At 39.5% G+C, this 17,049-nt stretch overlaps 1 protein-coding gene across 3 annotated transcripts in view; it reads right to left on the bottom strand.

Moving 5' to 3' along the window:
• NDUFAF2 (NADH:ubiquinone oxidoreductase complex assembly factor 2) overlaps positions 1-17,049 on the bottom strand; it is a 160,276-nt gene that overhangs the window by 57,723 nt on the left and 85,504 nt on the right. For all 3 annotated transcript variants that reach the window (XM_061129737.1, XM_061129736.1, XM_061129735.1), the window contains exon 2: positions 11,363-11,452. In XM_061129737.1, the coding sequence (XP_060985720.1) occupies positions 11,363-11,452 (90 nt within the window). The remainder of the gene's footprint in view (positions 1-11,362; positions 11,453-17,049) is intronic.

Raw genomic sequence — 17,049 nt, forward strand, 5'->3', positions numbered from 1 at the left:
TACAACTGAATCATAAACAAGCCTCAGAACTAGAAGTGGGGGAAAGATCAAGATGGTGGAACAGAATACTGTGGAGCTCACCTCCTCCAACAAATACATCAAACACATCTGCACATGGAACAATTCTCACAGAATACTTACTGAACAGAGTCAGAAGATCTCACACATCCAAAGCTGCAAGAATGATCACCATGTAACAGGGAAGGATGAGAGAAAAAAAAAAAAAGAAATAGGGACGGGACCTGAGCCCCTGGGAGGGAGCTGTGAAAGAAGAAAGGTTCCTTTACCCTGGGAACTGCCTTCAACAGCTGGGAGATCAGCCAGGACAGACAGGGCACTCTGGAGGCTCAGAGAAAAGTGCAGCCGCTGGCTTGTGGCAGGCAGAACTGAGAAGAACCAGCACAGATGGTCCTGACCACCTCACTGCACTACCCAGACCAAGATGTGAGTCTTCTGCTGGTGTGCACAGGAGCTGGGTGCTGAAACTCGACTTCAGTGGACTGCCCTGGGGAAAGGACTGGGGCTGGCTGCCCAGAGACAGTCTGCAGCATGGCCCAGGCCTCAAACAGGGGTGTGCAAAAGGCAGGAGGCTGGCCGGCTGTCGCAGCCCCACCACAGCAGCCTCACTCTCGTTCCTGGGTACTCACGGCAGGTGCAGCTCCGCCTCTAAGAGGTCTGGCAGTGTGCAAGTGCCTGTGGGCGGCCCACATGTGGAGGTGGGGTTGAAATCTGAGCCAGGTCCTGGTGTCTTTGGAGGATTTACGAGCTGGCGCCTCGGTAAGCTCAGCGCCCTCAGGACATCCGAGGGAATTACTGGTACTCCTGTGGGTGTGCAGGTCTGGCACTAGCAGCCGCAGGCTCTGCAAGTGTGCACACGTACAAGCGCAGATGGGTACTGGGCTGACCCTGCAACTCTCACAGTGGGGCCAGGTGTGAGAATGCACGCAACTATGGCAGGCCCTCACAGGCTTCCGTGGTGGCTCAGATGGCAAAGCGTCTGCCTGCAATGCGGGAGACCCAGGTTCGATCCCTGGGTTGGGAATCCCCTGGAGAAGGAAATGGCAATCTACTCCAGTATTCTTGCCTGGAAAATCCCATGGATGGAGGAGCCTGGTGGGCTACAGTCCATGTGGTCGCAAAGAGTTGGACACGACTGAGTGACTTCACTTTCACGGGTGTCCTAGTACCTAACTTCAGCGGATCTGTACCATCAGAGCTGTGTTGGTGGCCGTGTGAGCAATGTGCCTGAGGGACTTCTGGGCCGACTGCCTACATTCCAGTGGATGAGGAGGGGCCCAGGTCAGTGCCCACAAGACTGCACTTTGTAAATGTACACATCAGTGACTGGCAACACCAGAGAATGCATGTCTTGGAATTCTCGGTAGCTCCTCTCCCAGTGGATGTACTCTGGTCCCACCTACCTCACACTGCAATTCAGAAACGGACCTGGGGGCTTCTACTCCAACAAGTTGGGAGCAGATTCTGCCCCAGACAGGGCTGTGACAACCACAGAACAAAGAAGAGACCCCACTCAACATCCAGTTGCAGGCTCTGGTCCCCGCGATACCGATGACATCCCCTATCAAGGGATAATGGCCAACACACACTGAGGAAAACTGTAGTAGGCATCCGTTCTAAAAACATCCCTGACACTGCAAAATCTCAGACTCACACATTCTGAATACTGAAAGACTGAGATCAAGGTGGTGGCAAGGTTGGTTTCTTCTGAGGCTTTTCTCCTTGGCTTATAGATTGCAGTCTTCTCCCTCTGTCTTCAAAAGGTCTCCCCTCTGTTCACACCTCTGTCCTAATGGACTTTTCTTATAAGGACATTAGTCATATTGGATTAAGACTTGTCCTAAGGACCTCAGTTTAACTTAATTCCCTCTAAAGACTGTCTCTCAATATAGCCTGAGGTGTGCTCAGTCACTCAGTTGGGTCCAACTCTTTGTGACCCCATGACTTTGTAGCCCATCAGGCTCCTCTGTCCCAGGCAAGAATACTGGAATAGGTTGCCACTTCGTACTTCAGGGGATCTTCTCGACCCAGGGATCAAACCCATTTCTCTTGCATCTCCTGGACTGGCAGGTGAATTCTTTACCACTAGCGCCACCTGAGAAGCCTCTAGTCTGAGGTACTAGGGGTTACAACTTCAATACAGAATCTGGGGGTACCCACTGTAGCTATAACATCTAGGAATGAAAGAGGTTAACACCACACAGCTTCTGAAGCTATTAAAAGAAAAATAAGATAATACTATGGTCCGTTTTATGCCAAAAAAAATTTGGAAACTTAGATGAAATGGAAGATTCTTTGGAAAATACAACCTACCAAAGATCATTCAAGAAGAAACAGATAACCTGAATATCCTGTCTAGTATATAAATTATGCCAAATTGCTTCAGTCATATCCGACTCTTCGTGACCCCATGGACTATACAGTCCATGGAATTCTCCAGGCCAGAACACTGGAGTGGGTAGACATTCCCTCCTCCAGGGGATCTTCCCAATCCAGGGGTAAAACCCAGGTCTCCCACCTTTCAGGTGGATTTTTTTTACCAGTAGAGCTATACCACAGAAGCCCTAAAGAGGTAGTATAACTTGACACAAACTCTTACAGACTTGTGAAGAAGGAATACATCCAAATGCATTTCACGAGATTAGCATTACCCTGATACCAAAATCACAAAAAGACAAGAAAAAAAAGAATTACTAACTAGTATCCCTCAAGAACACAGATATAAAATTTTTAAACAAAATTTTAGATAACTCAAAAATATATTTAAAAAAGTAAAACATAAGGAATAAGACAAGACTGTTCACTCTTATCTCTTCCCTACTAGACAGTTTATTGGAGGTTCTAGCCAATGCCAATCAGTGAGCATAAAACAAATTAAAGAAATCCAAGTTGGAAAGAATTAAGAAAAATGTTTTATTCACAAACAACATGATCTTCTACATAGAAAATCTGATGGAATTATTTTTAAAAGGCTACTATAATTAATAACTGAATTTAGCAAGGTAATGGATACAAAATCAATATAAAAAGCCTACTGAATATTTATTTGATAATGAGAAATTAAACTTGAAAAATGTTATCATTATGATAACATCAAAAATATGAAGTGGTTAGGAAAAAAATCTGACAAGAAATGTGCAATATAGGTACAATGAAAACTACAAACTCTGATGAGAGAAATTAAATAATGCCTAAGTTAAATGAAGAGATATACAATATTCAGGCGTCAAGAGATCCTTGTTGTTAAGATATTAGTTCTCTGCAAAGAGATCTATAGATTCAACACAATCCAAACCAAAAGCCCAGGAGGTATTTTTACTGAAATTAACAAAGTGATTCTGAAATCCATATGAAAATATAAAGGATCTCAAATAGCGAAAACAACTTCAAAAAAGAAGGACTAACAGTACCTGATATCAACTTAGAAAGCTAAATTTATCAGGGAACTAAGGCCCTAAGTCAAATAGCTAGGAAGAACCTGAAGCCAGGCAATGGCCATCTGAGTGAGCTTGAAAATAGATCTTCCACAGCCTGACAAAACCATGTGAATGAGCTTCAGAACAGATGGGCCCTGAGAGAAGCACTGAGATGACTGCAGCCCAGGCCAACACCTTGTCTGCAGGCTTGGTAGAGACCCTAAGACAGAAGATCCACTTAAGCCATGCCTAGATTCCTGACTCAGAACTGAGAGATAATAAAAGTTCATCATTTTAGGCCTCTAATTTTGGGGGTAATTTGTTAAGCAGCAATAGATAATTAATACATGCAGCTATCCTATCATCTAATAAAGGAGATCACCATCAACTCTCAATAATTCCCAGCCAAGCAATTTGGTTTTACAGTAGGTCCAGAGACTTTGAATTGGGACATCAGTTGATTAGAGATAATTCTAGATTCATACAATCACAGAATATCAGACATAGGTGGGGCCTTAACGGATACTGAACCCAGCCTTTTAATTTGACAGATCAAAAACAGAGGTAAATCAATCTGCCCAAGATGACCAACATAATAAATGGACATTGGAGGACCTGAGCATAAATCAGGTCTTCTGATGCTGGGACATGCCCTTACATTAGTTTTTGAAGTTTATTTTGAAAATTATTGGTGGGTAGTCCTTTAAGGCTCCATCTGTGTCTGATGTTCCTGTGACTTAAGAAGAGCATGTTAAACAATTATTATTTATTAATAATAAAGCAATGAAAGTACTTTTATACTGAGATATTCATTATGATGTTAACGATAGACAGGTATGGATTAATATATCTGAAAATTAATTTTTACCTGACTTTATTTTGAAATTTACTTTTTACATTTTAATGAGTATGTATGGTTAAGTTTAACATTCCATTAAAAATAAATACTGGATCAGAACCTTTCTGTCTCTTCCTATTACACTCTACTTTGCATGTATTTTTAGGGTTCTTATTAAAAATGTTTATTATTGACAACAAAAGACTAGTTTAAACTTACCAAAAACAACAAAACAGGAAAAAGGAAGATAATCTGTGATCTGAATCAGAAAGATAAAGCTTTTGAGATGCTCTGTATAAGAACTATATATCATAACATGGATGAAACTTAAAGGGTCCCTGAAACTTTATAAGAAAGTTCAATAGCTAGTACTATACTACCTCCCACATCTGAACATTGAGTGTCCTTTATGTTTGGAACCAACTGCTTTGGTGTGCCATTTCATGTCTTTCTTTTTAAAATGGACTATTTTCAGCATGTCAGCTAAGTCCCCAAAATGTTTCTTCCTCGTGTAGTTTCAATTTAAAATACATTGATTCATCAAATGTTGACTGAGCTTGCACTTATTTTATGTTAAGTGCTGAACTAGGCCCTAAAAATATAATGATGAACAAGGTAACGACTATTCTAAAGAATCTTCAAGTCCAGGGAGAAGAGGTAGATATTCCACAGTGAATATTCTAAGAGAGTATTCTACAGTGTGTTGTGTTATGTTTGGGGGGAGGCATAAAGTCAGATGAAAAACATGAAATGAATATACCACTTAGCACTAGGGGCTGAGGGGTGGGGTCGGAAAGACTTCCAAAGAAACTCATGTTTACTCTAATACTTGAAGGATAAGCAGAAATAGGCCTCATCATTATGAGGTGGGCAATACAAGATAATATTAAGAGTAAAGACTATGGAGACAGACAAAAGTGAGGGTGAAAGTTGCTCAGTCAAGTCCAATCTTCCCGACTCTGGAATCAAACCTGGGTCTCCAGCATTGTGGGCAGATTCTTTACCATCTGAGCCACCAGGGAGACAGATAATTTGGGCTCAAATCATGGCTATAGCTGCTCTTTGTATTTAGGGAGCTATTTAATCTCTCTGTGCTTCATTTGGAGGAATCAAAAAGGACTTTACACAAGTTATCACCACATCTACTGATCTACCTCTATCTAAGACAATATGCTCTACTTTTCTGCTATTCCTCCTGATGAACTTTGCATGCTCTTATCAAAGGCCAATTCTTCCACAAGTGTTTTAGATTCTGTCCCATCTTGCTTTCTCAAGGTCTTTCTCCTGTGTCATTAATGCTTCCTTTTCAACTGGAACTTTCTCATCACTATTACAAAATTTGGTTACTTCTATTGTCTTTAAAAACACAAACGAATTCCTCTCAATTCCACTTTCCCACCCAGGTACACCCTCAACGTTCTCCTTTGTTTTTTACAGATAAATTCTCATAAGCATTACCTATACTCACTCTCTTGAAATTTTCCCTTGCTATTCTTTTTTCTAAAGGCTTTTCTTCCTAACACTCTACAGAACTATTTTTGTCAGGATCGGTGATCTGTTCTTAAAGCAAAGAATTAATTCTTGGTCCTCATTTGACATGGTTGATCACCTGTTTCTTCTTGAAACTTTTCCTTTTTTCCTCCTACTTTTCTGGCTGCTCCTTTTTGTCTTCATTGTCTCTAAACTTTAGAAAAACCTAGGGCTCAGTCTTTGAACTTCTTGCTTTCTTTCTTTTTTTCTCTTTAATTCTTTTTTTTCAATTGGAGTATAGTTGATTTGGGGCCTCTCTGGGGGCTCAAAGGTAAGGAATTTGTGAGACACAGATTTGATCCCTGAGTCAGGAAGATCTCCGGAGAAGGAAATGGCAACCCACTCCAGTATTCTTGTCTTTCTTGTCTGCAGAATCCCATGGACAGAGGAACCTGGTGGGCTACAGTCCATGGGGTCACAAAAGAGTCGGCCAAGACTCAGTGACTAAACAACAACAACAATAGTTGATTTACAAGGTTGTCAGTTTCAGGTGAAAAGTGAACTTCAGGTGTTCAGTTATACATACACATATATCCATTCTTTTTAGATTATTTTCCCATGTATTAATAGGTTATTACAGAATATTGAGTAGAGTTCCCTTTGCTATATACTAGGTCCCTATTAGTTATCTATTTTATATACATAGTAGTGTGTATATGGGCTTCCCACTACTAGTGGTAAAGAATCTGCCTGCCAATGCAGGAAATACAAGAGATGCAGGCTCAATCCCTGGATAAGGAAGATCGCCTGGAGGAGGGCATGGCAACCTACTCCAGTATCCTTGCCTGGGAAACCCCATGGACAGAGAAACCCAGTGGGCTACAGACCACAGGGGTGCAAAGAGTCAGACATGACTGAGCACGTGCACACATACACACAGTGTGTATACGTTAATCCCAAATGCCTAATTTATCCCTCCACCTCCTCTTTGGCCTTTCTTAACCATAAATTTGTTTTCTACATCTGTGGCACTATTTCTGTTTTGTAAATAAGTCTGTTTGTACTATATTTTTAGATTCCAAATATAAGCAATATTATATGATGTTTGTCTTTGACTCACTTCACTTAGTATGATAATCTCATTCATCTTGAGATGAGTATGATAATCCCATTCATCTTGCTGCAAATGGCATATTTTGCTCGTTTTATGGCTGAGTAGTATTCCATTGTACCACATCCTCTTTCTTTTTAACCACATCTTCCTTATCCATACATCTGTTGATGGACACTTAGGTTGCTTCCATGTCGTAGTTATTGCAAATAGTACTGAAATGAACATTAGGGTATTTTTATGTTTTTGTCCAGATATGTGGCCAGCAGTGGGATTGCTAGGTCATACTCTATGAACTTCTCACTTTCTATTTACATATATCTGCTGTGATCTCATCCTATCTCCTGGCTTTTCATTACCATTTATATGCGGTCAACTTCACGTTTTATTGCCAGTCCAAACTTTTCCACTAAATTCTTATATACAACTTAATATCTGTACCTGGATATCTAACAGTTATCTCAAGCTTCATTTTCAAAACTGATTTAGTTTCTTCTCACAAATTTGCTCCTCCCAGTCTTGCCCCATTCAATCAACAGCAACTGCCCTTTCTCAGATGAGGTCCAAAAGTTTAAGTCAGCACTGACTGTTCTCTCACTTTCCACATCCAATGTGTCAGCAAATCTCACTGGCTTTACTTTTACAAGAGATCCAGAAAGCAACTACTTCTTTCCACTCACACTGTTACTCTGGTCCATGCCACAGTCAGCTCTTGCCTGAATTATTTCAAGGGCATCCTGTCTCTAAGGTTTGCTTATGTGCCGCCCCCCTCCCCTGCCAGTCTCTCTGCAATGCAGCAGCCACAGTGATCCTGTTAAATGTAACTCAGAGTATAAGAGTACTCTTTTCAAACCTTCCACTGCCTTCCAATCTCAGAGTAAAAGCCAGAGTCCTTACAAAAGGACTGCAAGACTGGGCATCCTATTGCTTTTCTAACCTCACCTGCTACCAGCCACACTGGTTTCCATGCTGTTCCTTAAAAACCAGAGCGTGCTCCTGCCTCAGGGCTTCAGCCCTGGTTCTCCAGGAATGCTCCTCTGCTACTTATCAGCATGACCAGCTTCTTCCTCTGCCTTTATTCAAAAGCCAAGTTCTCAACAAGGCCATTTCTAAAAACTACTTAAAACTGCAAAACCCTCCCCAACACTCCCTACTCCCTTATCAGATTTATTTTCTGGGGCCAATAACATACCATGTAGTTATTTATCTGGTTTATTGTTTCCCACTCCAGAATGTAAACGTCATGAATTCAGAGACCTTCAATAGATGTTCAGTATATAAACAGATGAAAAGGTTGAACCGTTTAACACATATTGTGGCAGAAAATGCAGCTTGTGGGAACCTGTACTCTACTACTAATAATTAAACATAATATTCATTTGGACCTGAAAATACTTTAGATTCATTTGGGGTTGACGTTATTTAAGTTTTTTCTCTTTTCTTTCCTGTATACAGTGTTTTGTGTATATATTTATATTTTACTTTACTTTTTCATGGCATGGAGTTTTATTTTTTTAATTTTTTTATTGAAGGATAATTGCTTTACAGAATTTTGTTGTTTTCTGTCAAACCTCAACATGAATCAGCCATAGGTATATATATACATATCCCCTTGCTTTTGAACCTCCCTCCTATCTCCCTCCCCATCCCACCCCTCTAGGTTGATACAGAGCCCCTGTTGGAGTTTCCTAAGCCACACAGCAAGTTCCCGTTGGCTATCTATTTTACATATGGTGATGTAAGTTTCCATGTTACTCTTTCCATACATCTCACCCTCTCCTCCCCTCTCCCCATGTCCATAAGTCTATTCTCTATGTCTGTTTCTCCATTGCTGCCCTGTAAATAAATTCTTCAGTACCATTTTTCTAGATTTCATATATGTGTTAGAATACAATATTTCTCTTTCTCTTTCTAACTCACTTCACTCATGGAGTTCGTATTTTTTACATGTAATTGATATGTAACACTATAAAAATAATTTTTGTTTCAGCACTTAGATGATACATATATTTTAAGGGTATGAGCCACAGGACAGTTATGCTGAATTACTAGATCAGGACAAACGCATAAAAAGCATCAGAATTTCATTCTGATTTTCTGAAAGTCTCAAACACTTAAAAATGAGTCATTACCTATTTCTTTATTTCTATAAACATTTTAATTCTATATTATTATTGGAAAAATGATTAAAAATAGGTTCACTATAGGAAGGTGGGAGGCATCATCTGAGAATTTCAAATGTAGCTTATAACACTGGAATCTATTAAAATAAGAAAGCTCAATTACCCCTAGAAGTTGCCAGTTTATATTCTATATTTCTTCAAAAAGCCTGTTTTTAAGTTCTCTTCTCATAGTTCTACTATTTTCATAGTTAATAAGGAAAAATAGAAAAGATATTTCCAGGGACATATTTACACTTACATGCTGACATAAAAATAACTCAATGACGATAGCTACCATGTGTAAGGTATTATACTAAACCCACTAGAAAACAAAGGGCTGACTGCTTACTGTGCATAGCTGTATTACCCAGGCAATTTATCTAATATTTCTAGAACTTAGATTAAATGGGTAAAACTGCCATGGCTACCTCATAGGATTATAGTGGTAAAGAACCTGCCTGCCAATGCAAGAAACACAGGAGACACAGGTTTGATCCCTGGGTCAGGAAGAGTCCCTGGAGAAGGCAATGGCAACCCACTCCAGTATTCTTGCCTGGAGAATCCCATGGACACAGGAGCCTGGTGGGCTACATACAGTCCCTGGGGTCGCAGAGAGTTGGACACAACTGAGTGACTGAGCATATATAGTGTGCTATATATATAATGATTTAAAGCAATGGCATAATACCAGGTATACAAGTAAACACTTGGCAAATGTTAAGTGATATAAAAGATAGGCATGGGGCTTCCCAGGTGGCTCAGTGGTAAAGAATCTGCCTGCAATGCAGGAGACAAAGGAGTTGCAGGTTCGATCCCTGAGTGGGGAAGATCCCCTGGAGTAGGAAATGGCAACCCACTCCAGTATTCTTGCCTGGAAAATTCCATGGATAGAGGAGCCTGAAGGGCAGCAGTTCATGGGGTTGCAAAGAGTCAGACATGACTGAGCAACTGAACACAACTGGTATTTTAGTTAAGTTTTCTTTAGCTGCAGATAACAAGCAAGAGTTTTAAGTATTCAATATATACTTACTGAGCACTTACTATGTGCCAAGCACTAGGTTAAGAACTAATAAAGAAAAACGGAAAATTTATAACACAGAACTCAAAGGCAAACTTGCAGCTGAACATCATTCAGAAAGAAATGGAACTGGGAACTGGAAAGTTGCTGGAAACCTAGGAAATATTCTGTCTTTCTACACGCAGGGTTAGGAGCACTGACTTCCTTGCAGTTAAAAATCCACCTATAACTTTGCAGTCAGATTTCCATATCTGCAGTTCTGCATCAGCAGAATAAACCAACCAATGATCACGTAATGCCATAGCACGAACTTACTGAAAAAAATCTGTGTCTAAGTGGACCTATTTCAAACCTGTGTTGTTCAAGAAAAACAAACAAAAGCAAAAACAAAAACAAAACCTGTGTTGTTCAAGGGTTAATTGTTCTTCTCTTTGCAGACTGGTTTCCATTTTCTTCTTAGGAGATAAAGAGGTTTTTTTCTGTAACAAAGGTCAAGGGGTGGATTGAAGATAGTCCCCCAAAGGCTACCAAGTTCATAAGTTACTATTCCCAGTCATATGGAAACACTGCTATTATTTTGCTCTTTCTCTGATTTTTCACCTTAATTCTGAGTACTGACAGGGATCAAGTGTCCATCGTTCTCTAAACATGGGGGCAACTAATTGTTAAGTTGAACAAATATTCTAAATGGCATTTAAAACAAGTATTATCCACAATTTAGAAAAGAGGAAACTAAGTCTGAGAAGTATGAGTTACTTTCCCATGTTCATGTGGGTTGTTGTTTAGTCATTAAGCTGTACCTGACTCTTTGCAGGTCCATGGACTGTAGCCCACCCAGCTCCTCTGTCCATGGGACTTTCCAGGCAAGAATACTGGACTGTGTTGCCATTTCCTTCTCCAGGGTATCTTCCCAACCCAGGAATCAAACCTGTGTCTCCTGCTTGGCAAGTGGATTCTTTACCACTGAGCCACCTGGGAAGAAATTCACATGGACAGAGAATGAAACAGAAACAGAATTCAAATCATGAGGCTGGCAAGTTTAGGACCAGCATACAAAAATGGTGCCTCCTTCAATTCTGCATATACGGAGCTTTGCTCCCCTCACGCTAGTCTGAGCTCTGCTAATGCTTCAGAGTTCTCACTGTTCCCTTCCTGAAATGTGACACCATCACAACTTTCAAAGAAATACAAAAGCTTAAAAAAAGTTTCATCAATTCAGATTGCAAAAGTTTTTGCAAAGAGAATAAACATGAAATTATGCACGTTCTTAATGATTTTATATATAAATAATTTGCTTTCCAGAAGTTACAACTAAAAGCAGAAACTTACCTTCCCATTCTGTTGGGATATCCCCCACTTCATAGTCTATTTCTCTTTTATTTGCTGCTTCTACAATTCTTTTCTCTCGAATAGTTTGTCCTGTAAGACAAAAGTGAGTATTACATTTTTAAAAGAACCCATGGCACAGTCAGAACTTTCCTGGTAGCTCAGCTGGTAAAGAATCCATCTGCAACGCAGGAGACCCTGTTTCGATTCCTCGGTCAGGAAGATCTCCTGGCGAAGGGATAGGTTAACCATTTCAGTATTCCTGGGCTTCCCTGGTGGCTCAGATGGTGAAGAATCCGCTTGCAATGCGGGAGATCTGAGTTCAATCCCTGGGTTGGGAAGATCCCCTGGAGGAGGGCATGGCAACCCACTCCAGTATTCTTGCCTGGAAAATCGTCATGGACAGAGGAGTCTGGAAGATTACATCCCAGGGATCGCAAAGAGTTGAACACTACCGAGCGGCTAAGAGCATAGCACATGACACAGTTGCTACTAAAAGAAGTATTTTCTCTTTAGATATTGCACACTTCCTCCTGCTGCTGCTGCTGCTAAGTCACTTCAGTCGTGTCTGACTCTGTGTGACCCCATGGACCACAGCCTACCAGGCTCCTCCGTCCATGGGATTTTCCAGGCAAAAGTACTTGAGTGGGGTGCCATTGCTTTCTCCGACACTTCCTCCTACAATAAGAGAATTAACAGGAAAAAGAAGAGATTTCATTTAGAATTAGGTATATCAGAAAAAGCAGTTTCTAAACTACTTCAGTTCAGTTCAGTCGCTTAGTTGTGTCGAACTCTTTGTGACCCCATTAACCGCAGCACGCCAGGTCTCCCTGTCCATCACCAACTCCCGGAGTTTACCCAAACTCATGTCCATTGAGTCGGTGATGCCATCCAACCATCTCATCCTCTGTCGTCCCCTTCTCCTCCTGCCCTCAATCTTTCCCAGCATCAGGGTTTTTTCCAATGAGTCAGCTCTTCGCATCAGGTGGCCAAAGTATTGGAGTTTCAGCTTCAACATCAGTCCTTCCAGTGAACACCCAGGACTGATCTCCTTAAGGATAGACTGGCTGGATCTCCTTGCAGTCCAAGGGACTCTCAAGAGTCCTCCAACACCACAGTTCAAAAGCATCAATTCTTTGGCGCTCAGCTTTCTTTATGGTCCAACTCTCACATCCATACATGACCACTGGAAAAACCATAGCCTTGACTAGATGGACCTTTGTTGGCAAAGTAATGTCTCTGCTTTTTAATATGCTGTCTAGGTTGGTCACAACTTTCCTTCCAAGGAGTAAGCATCTTTTATTGTCATGGCTGCAATCACCATCTGCAGTGATTTTGGAGCCCAAAAAAGGAAAGTCTGACACTGTTTCCCCATCTATTTGCCATGAAATGATGGGAACAGATGCCACGATCTTAGTTTTCTGAATGTTGAGCTTTAAGCCAACTTTTTCACTCTCCTCTTTCACTTTCATCAAGAGGCTCTTTAGTTCTTCACTTTCTGCCATAAGGGTGGTGTCATCTGCACATCTGAGGTTATTGATATTTCTCCCGGCAATCTTGATTCCAACTTGTGCTTCTTCCAGCCCAGTGTTTCTCATGATGTACTCTGCATATAAGTTAAATAAGTAGTGTGACAATATAGAGCCTTGACATACTCCTTTTCCTCTTTGGAACCAGTCTGCCATGTCCAGTTCTAACTGTTGCTTCCTGACCTGCATACAGGTTTCTCAGGAGACAGGTCAGGTGGTCTGGTATTCCCATCTCTTTCAGAATTTTCCACAGTTTATTGTGATCCACACAAAGGCTTTGGCATAGTCAATAAAGAAGAAATAGATGTTTTTCTGGAACTTTCTTGCTTTTTTGATGCTCCAGTGGATGTTGGCAATTTGATCTCTGGTTCCTCTGCCTTTTCTAAAACCAGCTTGAACATCTGGAAGTTCACGGTTCATGTATTGCTGAAGCCTGGCTTGGAGAATTTTGAGCATTACTTTACTAGTGTGTGAGATGAGTGCAATTGTGCGGTAGTTTGAGCATTCTTTGGCATTGCCTTTCTTTGGGACTGGAATGAAAACTGACCTTTTCCAGTCCTGTGGCCACTGCTGAGTTTTCCAAATTTGCTGGCATATTGAGTGCAGCACTTTCACAGCATCATCTTTCAGGATTTGAAATAGCTCAACTGGAATTCCATCACCTCTACTAGCTTTGTTCATAGTGATGCTTCCTAAGGCCCACTTGACTTCACATTCCAGGATGTCTGGCTCTAGGTGAGGGATCACACCATTGTGATTATCTGGGTCGTGAAGATCTTTTTTGTACAGTTCTTCTGTGTATTCTTGCCACCTCTTCTTAACATCCTCTGCTTCTGTTAGGTCCATACCATTTCTGTCCTTTATTGAGCCCACCTTTGCATGATATGTTCCCTTGGTATCTCTAATTTTCTTGAAGAGATCTCTAGTCTTTCCTTTTCTATTGTTTTCCTCTGTTTCTTTGCATTGATCGCTGAGGAAGGCTTTCATATCTCTCCTGGCTATTCTTTGGAACTCTGCATTCAAATGGGCGTATCTTTCCTTTTCTCCTTTGCTTTTCGCTTCTCTTCTTTTCACAGCTATTTGTAAGGCCTCCTCAGTCAGCCATTTTGCTTTTTGCATTTCTTTTTCTTGCGGATGGTCTTGATCCCTGTTTCCTGTACAATGTCACTACTACTACTGTCACTAAAACTACTTCAGAAATTTTAAATTTCCTACCACAGTATGAAAAAGTAATTTTGGCAGAATAAGTCTAGGTTTTGTGTATAGAAAAAGAGAAACCAATTAATTTTTAGGTCAATTAAAAAACATTTTTATTAACAAAAAAGTGTTTAAGTCTTTCACACCCTGCAATTATACATAGGAGAGATTTCAGAGACTTCTGCTACTGCCTAAGGTAATCAACATTTTTGGCCCCACTATGGAAAATAATATGGGGGTTCCTTAAAAAACTAAAAACAGAGTTATCAAATTATCCAGCAATCCCACTCCTGGGCATATATCTGGAAAAGATGAAAACTCTAATTTCAAAAGATCAATGTACCCCATGTTCACAGCACACTATTTACAACAGCCAAGCTATGGAAGCAACATAAGTGTCTATCAGAAGATGAATGGATAAAGGAGATGTAGTGTGAAATACACTACACTGTGGAATATTACTTGGTCATAAAAAATATTGCCATTTGAAGCAACCTGGATGGACCTAAAGATTATCATACTAAATTAAGTCACAGAAAGACAAATATTATATATTACTTATACATGAAATCTAAACAATAATACAAATGAACTTATTTTCAATACAGAAAGACTCACAGACATAGAAAATAAACTTATGGTGACCAAAGGGGAATGGGAGGAAAGTGAGGAATTAATTAGGACTATGGAATTAATAGGAATAAACTACTATACATAAAACAGATAAGCAGCAAGGATTTACTGTATAGCACAGGGAACAATATTCAATATCTTATGATAACCTATAATGGAAAACAATCTGAAAAGTATGTGTGTGTGTGTGTATATATATGTGTGTCTCTGTGTGTGTATTTATATATATGTGCATGTGTGTGTGTATATGCATCTGAATCATTTTGCTATATACTTGAAACTAACACAATATTGTAAAACAACTATATGTCAATAAACAAAAACTCCTGATTATATCCTTTTGAAACAACTTTATCAAAATGATGGTCTCAAAACACATTTGTCATTGAAACTTTGATCCCAAAGAAACCAGGTAATTTTCTACATCCCAACAATTAACAAGTGTTCCTGACTATTTCAGGCAATGCAAGTTAAAAGAGAGAAGACACTGGTAGATAATGAGGGGAGGAGTATGGCTTAACAATGATCAAACCAGTCAGGGAGAGAAATCTGGGCCTTGCAAAATACTACTTTCTCTTCCCACTCCTAGGCCAACCTGACACTAATCCAAACAGACTAGGTGACATAATTCAAGGAATTGACTTTGTTCCCTGCAAATCTCTCTCCTATATGACATGAAATTCTACCAATTAAAAAATTCTTTCAAGACTTTCCCTGCTGGTCCAGTGGCTAAGACTCCATGCTCCCAATGCAGGGGGCACATGTTCCATCCCTTATACGGGAACTAAGATCCCACATCCCATAAGGAGCAGCCAAAAAAAAATTTTTTTTTTTTAATTATAGATAAGGAAACTTCTAGGAGTGACTGTGCAGGAGATAGGGAACTGCAAAAGGGAAGCCTAAGATTACTGAGTGGCTAGTTTTATTTAGTAATAGTAAGTGAAAGGTTAGGATTTCATAGAAAAGCCATTAATGACTAAAAACTCTGAGATGAGGTCAAGGAATCTCTGCATTTTATTACGGACTCATTTAATCAGGCTGATTTAATCCTGAGGTTCTCCAAGAGGACTTACCTTTTGCTTATCTTATCTTACCTAATAAACACACAGTAGGACAAGGGATCAGTAGTAAAGCTCCCAGGCTATAGGGAGAAGAATTAGGGTAAAAGGAACCTATAACAATGACAGATGCATTACTCTCATAGCAGAAGTTCAACATATATACATATATTTTTACTAAAATGCTACTTGTATAACAAGAGTTACCATAAATTTAGCATAGACTAAATTTACTGAAGTATGTTTACATGACAATTTTCAAAACGTTTGAGAGTCCAAGTACCTGTGCCTTCATATAGTCCCTAACTTAATACTAAGATGGAAGTATGTCTTTTTAGCAATAACAGCACAGAAAATTATCGCCTAAAATACAAAATGCTAACAGATGGGCTTCTGAAAGTACATATATGTTCTATAAGGTTTTAAGTGTCCATCAATAAAATTGAGCATACGAGGAGCGAATGGAGAGGTCTACCATTCACAGCAACACCACTAAATGCATATACATGTATATCTATACATTTCCTACCCTCGAGTTTATAAACCTCATTTAACCTATCTTAAGAATTTTAAAATCAAAAGTCATATCTATTGATGTGTATATGGAAAGACAAGAAGAGTAATTCATGAATTAGTCGCTGATAATAGATTGACATCAAAGGTTTATGAAATATATATACACACCTTCAACAATACAAAATAAGGCCTTTAATTTATTGCATACACTCTTAGTAACCAGATATGGGTTTTCCCCCTCATATAAACTGTTTTAAGACTACTCCATTCTTTAGAATAAATGCTACTTGTACAACTATGAACTGGGAATAAGACTTATGCTTTGTACTTAGTAACAAATTATGCACAAATTGAACACTTACTCATTCTAATATGTTTTCATACAAGAGTTGTAAAGACAATCCTACGTATCATAGCAAAAAAAATTCCATCTAGTAAATGGAGTAAATATAAGTACTTACTCAAGTGTCCAATTTTATGATCTAATTTACATTTAAAAATTAACTTAATAACAAAGACATTAAATCTAATGTATGTAAGGGTTTAATAAGGCCTAATACAACAATAAACAATCAACAGTGGTATACTCCATGAATATTAAGTAAAACAATATAATTAATACTATATTTTACTTAATATTAAACAGTATTAAATTAAAATAGTCAAAAGTCTGCGTTTAGGTGGATCAATAGTGGTCAGTGGTATACGGATTTAGAGTCTGTGTGAGTAATAGTGTTGTGCTAAGCTGCCTCAGTTG

The sequence above is a fragment of the Dama dama genome, chromosome 25, assembly GCF_033118175.1.
Source record: "Dama dama isolate Ldn47 chromosome 25, ASM3311817v1, whole genome shotgun sequence".
NCBI classification, from domain to species: domain Eukaryota; kingdom Metazoa; phylum Chordata; class Mammalia; order Artiodactyla; family Cervidae; genus Dama; species Dama dama.